Source organism: Micropterus salmoides, unplaced genomic scaffold (assembly GCF_014851395.1).
Source record: "Micropterus salmoides isolate LMB-PRFRI ecotype aquatic unplaced genomic scaffold, ASM1485139v1 Ms_hic_scaffold_8, whole genome shotgun sequence".
Classification (NCBI taxonomy): domain Eukaryota; kingdom Metazoa; phylum Chordata; class Actinopteri; order Centrarchiformes; family Centrarchidae; genus Micropterus; species Micropterus salmoides.
The window spans coordinates 10,476,026-10,482,025 of NW_024044570.1; the positions used below are offsets into that span (position 1 = coordinate 10,476,026).

General features: G+C 40.9%; 1 protein-coding gene across 3 annotated transcripts in view; it reads left to right on the forward strand.

Moving 5' to 3' along the window:
- Positions 1 to 5,515, forward strand: part of lingo1a (leucine rich repeat and Ig domain containing 1a) — a 148,834-nt gene extending 143,319 nt beyond the window's left edge. For all 3 annotated transcript variants that reach the window (XM_038706781.1, XM_038706779.1, XM_038706782.1), the window contains one exon: positions 1,478 to 5,515. In XM_038706781.1, the coding sequence (XP_038562709.1) occupies positions 1,490 to 3,337 (1,848 nt within the window). In that variant the 5' untranslated portion in view covers positions 1,478 to 1,489 and the 3' untranslated portion in view covers positions 3,338 to 5,515. The remainder of the gene's footprint in view (positions 1 to 1,477) is intronic.
- The last annotated feature ends 485 nt before the right edge of the window (positions 5,516 to 6,000 follow it).

Genomic DNA, 6,000 nt, shown 5'->3' on the forward strand with positions numbered 1-6,000 from the left:
CCCAGAATGGACAGACATGCAATATATGTTGTGTGTACTGAATAGATTCACAACAGAAAGTCATACATGACAATATACAATTATGATGACAAAATGTAGATTGGAAAACAAGTGAAGAGGATGGATCCAGGAGGACAACTGAGCAGAATCAGGCGTCACCCAATAAATAGGATCTGAGGCATACCACCACTGTTCTGTTGAATCTAATTGTGTCACATGAGAATGAAATTATTTCAGCATGTATCACTGTTGAAATAACCACCTGGCAGGAAAGAGACACAATGGCCAAAGTGTCTTAATACAAGTTTATACTGCTGTCAGTTCATACTGCTGTCCTCCACTTCCACCACATGTGATTTGAAACTGCTGAATTTAGCACAGAACTGCATATTTAAATGTCAGCCCATAGCTCAGGGACATCAGACCATGCTGTACAACCTCATATTTTTTCTCCTTTTATGGTTTGATCATTTTCCTTATTGGGTTTCAGTGTGAGTCCTAATAGAGTTGGACATAATAGCATCTCATTGACTGATATCCAATATGCGATAGCCACATCAAAGAGGGTAACAGACGGAATTGAGCTTGTGATAAGGCCACTCCTTCTTCTTAGGTGTCTTAGTGTGCCATACAAAGGCCCACTCCACTACCTCTCACAGCGCTCGGCACTGACTTGATCAATGTGGATTGAGGAGTAAGAATGATTAAGTATGGCTGGAGGCAACAACGAGCACAGCTGGCTCTGATGCAGGTCTCTGATCTCAGGATACCATCTTATCTGCCTGTTTTCAAATCACTTGTTTCTTTTCCTGATTACAGATGGCATCATCAAACCCCAATCTGAATTTTAACCTCAGAGGGAATATAATGAAATTAAGTAAAGTAAATCTAACCCATAAAGCCCCTTATTTGACGAGTCTGATCTAGTTGTCTAATCAAAGTCAGTGGCAAAAAGTTATTAGAGGTGAATACAATGGGAGTAACATGCCACCCTATAATTAACTATTATTAATGTCTGAGCTGGTGATTTTGTTCTACCATCTGCATTGAATTTCCACAACGTCAAAACTGATTTTGCGAAATGTTGGGTAGTTGAAGGTTGTGGGTTTGAACACCGGTCGTCCCGGTCTTTCTGTGTGGAGTTTGCATGTTCTCCCCGTGTCTGTGTGGGTTCTCTCCGGGGGCTCCGGCTTCCTCCCACCGTCCAAATACATGCGGACTAGATTAATTGGTGTTAAATTGTCCTTAGGTGTGCGTGTGCATGGTTGTTTGATGTGTGGCCCTGCGATGGACTGGCGACCTGTCCAGGGTGTACCTCGCCCGATGTCAGCTGGGATTGGCTCCAGCCCCCCTGCGACCCTGTACGCAGGATAAGCAGTTGATGATGGATGTATGGGTAGTTGAAATCACCAGTGTGATAGTCGTGTGAATTTAATTTTCTAATTAAATGTTTTGCTTCATCTCTGTGTTACCCCAGGTAACCGATAAGATGGCGGCTGGGGAAGCGACTGGGCACAGCTACCTGGTGGCTTGCTGGCAGCCCATTCTGATTCTGATGCTGGGCACCGTGCTTTCTGGCTCCACCACAGGCTGTCCATCCCGCTGTGAGTGCAATGTTCAAGAGCGCTCTGTGATGTGCCACCGCAAAAAGCTCATGACAGTTCCTGAGGGCATTCCTGCAGAAACAAGACTGCTGGACCTCAGCAAGAACCGTATTAGAACCATCAACCCAGATGAGTTTGCCATCTTTCCAAACCTCGAACACCTGGAGCTCAGTGAAAACACGATCTCCACTATTGAACCTGGAGCATTCAACAACCTTTATGGCTTGCGAACATTGGGGCTGCGTAGCAACAAGCTTAAGCTGATCCAGCTTGGTGTCTTCACAGGCCTGAGTAATCTCACACAACTGGACATAAGTGAGAACAAGATTGTCATCCTGTTGGACTACATGTTCCAAGATTTGTACAACCTCCGGTCTTTAGAAGTGGGCGATAACGACCTGGTTTTCATCTCCCACCGAGCTTTTCATGGCCTAAGTAGCCTTGAGCACCTGAGTCTTGAAAAGTGTAACTTGTCCTCTGTGCCAACAGAGGCTTTCACCCATCTCCACAGTTTGATCACTCTCAGGCTGCGTCACCTCAATATCAACGTCATACGGGATTACTCTTTCAAACGGCTCTATCGGCTGAAAGTGTTGGAAATAGCCAATTGGCCATATTTGGATACGATGACCCCAAATTGCTTGTATGGATTAAATCTCACCTCCTTGACCATTGCAAATGCCAACCTGACGACGATTCCTTATGTAGCCCTGCGGCACTTAGTTTATTTGCGCTTTCTTAATCTTTCATATAACCCTATCCATACCATTGAGGGGAATAAGCTCCACGATCTTCTGCGTCTTCAGGAATTTCATCTGGTTGGAGGTAGACTGGCAATGATTGAGCCCTACTCTTTCCGTGGTCTAAACTACCTGAAGATTCTAAATGTGTCTGGAAACTCTCTTAGCACTTTGGAGGAGTCTGCTTTCCATTCAGTTGGCAACCTGGAAACCCTTGCCTTGTATGATAATCCCCTTGCCTGTGACTGCCGACTGTTATGGGTTTTCCGACGACGCTGGAGACTGAACTTCAACAGGCAGCAGCCTACCTGTGCGTCCCCTGAGTTTGTCCAAGGCAAAGAATTTAAAGACTTTCCGGATGTTCTGCAGCCTAACTACTTCACATGTCGCAAGTCTAGGATTAGGGATCGCAAACCCCAGCAGAAATTTGTTGATGAGGGAGCCATCGTTCATTTTGCCTGCCAGGCAGATGGAGATCCTGCACCAGTGATAATGTGGCTATCCCCACAGAAAAAGTTTATCACCACCAAGACAATTGGAAGGCTCTCGGTGTTGCCAGACGGTAACCTTGAGGTGCGTTATGCCCAGATTCAAGACAATGGTACATATGTGTGTATAGCTAGCAATGCAGGTGGAAATGACACCTCTCTTGCTCACCTGCACATTCATAGCTACTCGCCTGACTGGCCACACCAGCCCAACAAGACATTTGCGTTCATCTCCAATCAGCCCACAGAAACTGGTGCTAACGGTACAAGAGCCAATGTCCCATTCCCCTTTGATATAAAGACGTTGATCATTGCGACCACAATGGGCTTCATCTCTTTTCTTGGCGTCGTCTTGTTTTGTCTGGTACTGCTCTTCCTTTGGAGCAGAGGTAAAGGCAACACTAAGCACAACATTGAGATTGAGTATGTGCCACGGAAATCGGACGCTGGCATGAGCAGCAGCACAGTGGATGCTCCTCGCAAGTTTAACATGAAAATGATTTAACGGACCTGTGGAATTCATTAATTTTGAATTTCAAAGCAAGACAAATGGAAAAGAAAACATTCTCTTTCCTCTCTTACAAACCTGTGGATCCTGGTCTGTTAACATAGAGTAATATGTTGTTTTTCCTGATTGAAGCACTAGCGAGGAGGACAATTTCTGACTTTCATAAGTGAGAGGGAATGAAAGCACACCCGGTGCCATGGGGCATTGGTGGTTTCTATGAGGCCTGTGGAGGCATTAATTGAAAGTCCGATTTGTCATAAGCAGTTCATATTCCTGTGGATTTATACTGGAAAAAATATATCAGAAAAGAAAAACATTTCAAACAGCCAGAATGCGATGGGCAGATCATATTTTGGCCATTGCTGTTTTTTGTCTGTATTTTTTCTTTAGTGTTTTTATTTTAAAGGTTAGTTGTCAAGTTATGAATGAGATGTGTATGGGTTGATGAGCACATTTCTACAACGTTGACGCATTTCAAGTACATCATTCTGATACATCAGTGTTACAATTGTGAATGCTATGTGCTACATATAGTCTTTTTAATTTCCTACAGTGATTATTGTTCTGTAATTCATCAAATGTAAATCTGTGTCACAATACCTGATAAAAACTGTTGAAAAACTATGCCCCAGCAATTAGCAGAAATAAATAACATAGTATGGCACAAATGTATTATGGGAAATTCTAAATTCTTAGTGTGCTATGTAAAAGTTACTTTGAATGTCACAGCAGCTAATAAAGTAAGTACAATGAATGGTACTGTAAAACAGTTTACAATGGCCATTATGTGACCTGAAAAACTAAGTAGTATAAGTTCTCTGAAAATATGTAGATTCATATATAGAGATGCATCAGTGCACAGTTTACTATTGATACCAATTTTCAGTGATGCACTGTAACAATCAGCCAAAATCCATGTAAGAATAATTGCATTTTCATAAAGACTAATATAACAATATTTAGTGTTGAAAAGTAGCAGAAAATCCTGTTTTAAAATGTGGCTTCTAATATAGGATTTTACCATTGGGGAAATGCTCTCATAAAGCATTTTCAGCCCAGTATATATTATTAGTATCAGTGTCACTCAACCCTAATTTTCAGATGTAACCCAGACAGTGTACACACATGGATTGAGGGCATGATACAGAAGAAAATCTGAGATGTTGTTGATATGATGCTCTGTACCAACAATAGATGCATCCTACTATTCTAAGGTTTGTCATCAAACAGAATGGTTGGTAGTGGTACTTTGATACTATAAGAGCTAATCCTTGACTTTTTAAATTGCATTTCAAAAAATATTATGTAATGGTATTATTATGTGCTCAACATGAATGCGAGGAAGAAATTTGTGGTGCTCACGTTTTTGGATACAATGTGCTCCTCAAGCTGTAGAAAATTTCTTTCATTGTTGTTTATTTTTCTTGATTGTTTTATAAAATCAATGACTTATTAATGCAGATGCTCCCCCCATTAAAGCCATGGAAATATTACCTTCCAGGATCATTTACACGTTTGCTATTCCCCAGAAATGTTTGTCAGGGGAAAAAGAACTGTGCATATTATACTCCCAGTTGGTCCTGCATATAAAATCTGAGGACACAGCCTTATCTTTTCAAGTACACACTGTGGACAGCTGGGCTTTGCAAACGTGTGTGAGGATAAAGGCTAAGTTGTTTATGATGGATGACATTACAGACAACGACACATCAGTGGGCTGGAAGTATGGACTGAATATGCAGATGGTTGGAGTGACAGATGGTTTAACCCATGAGCAATCTGAAGCAGCTTTGGTGTAATCCGTTTTGCATAAAGGAAAAAAAAATCACTGGATATGGCTCCTGGTTCTCCCTCTTGCTGATTATGAATGCTCCCTTCGTTCAAAGTGTGGCTACTGTACTTAGCCTTTTTTGGTCCCGAGTGATCCCGGGATTCTGTTTTTTGTTTCAGTTATTCCTTTTTTATTTTGACCCTGGACTACATTGACCATGTAGTCCAAGCCAACTTTTTACAAAAAAAAAGATAATAAAAAAGAATCTATGGAAAATAAATTCAAATTGTTCTGTGCAATAAAGGTAATATGCAGATTTTTTTTTTTTAATTAACACATTTTGTTGATGTTGAATTGTTGAGAATATGGTATGTTGTATTAAACAATCTATGGACTTTTTTAAACACATGGTGGTCCTATCTTGATTTTAAAGGTAAGGTTAGTAAGGACATGGCTGTCTTATAGCCAATAATGGCAGCTGTTTATGTCTGGGGTTTAGATAATGCTGGTTGGTACCAATGAAACAATGATAACTTACCTGATTTCTGGCTGTGAAAACTCTTTCACTCGTCACCATTTATGAACATGAAATATAATACAATACCCCTTTAGTCTTTGCTACCAAAGCACAAGCTAACATCTAGCTGAACATTTGGGTGTATTTTTTGTGTAACAGTGACCAAATCAACAATGTAATGTTTGATTTTTATGATTGAATACCTCATTAAATGATGATGCACACTGCAAGGTAATTTAATATAACATGTTTCAGCACTAATTATTTGTTTACAGGGGTATTGCTGGTTCATTTGCTCACTTGCCTGGCCTCTAAATATCAATTAACCACCATTAGTAAAGGAGTACAGACATTATGATATGTATATGGAAT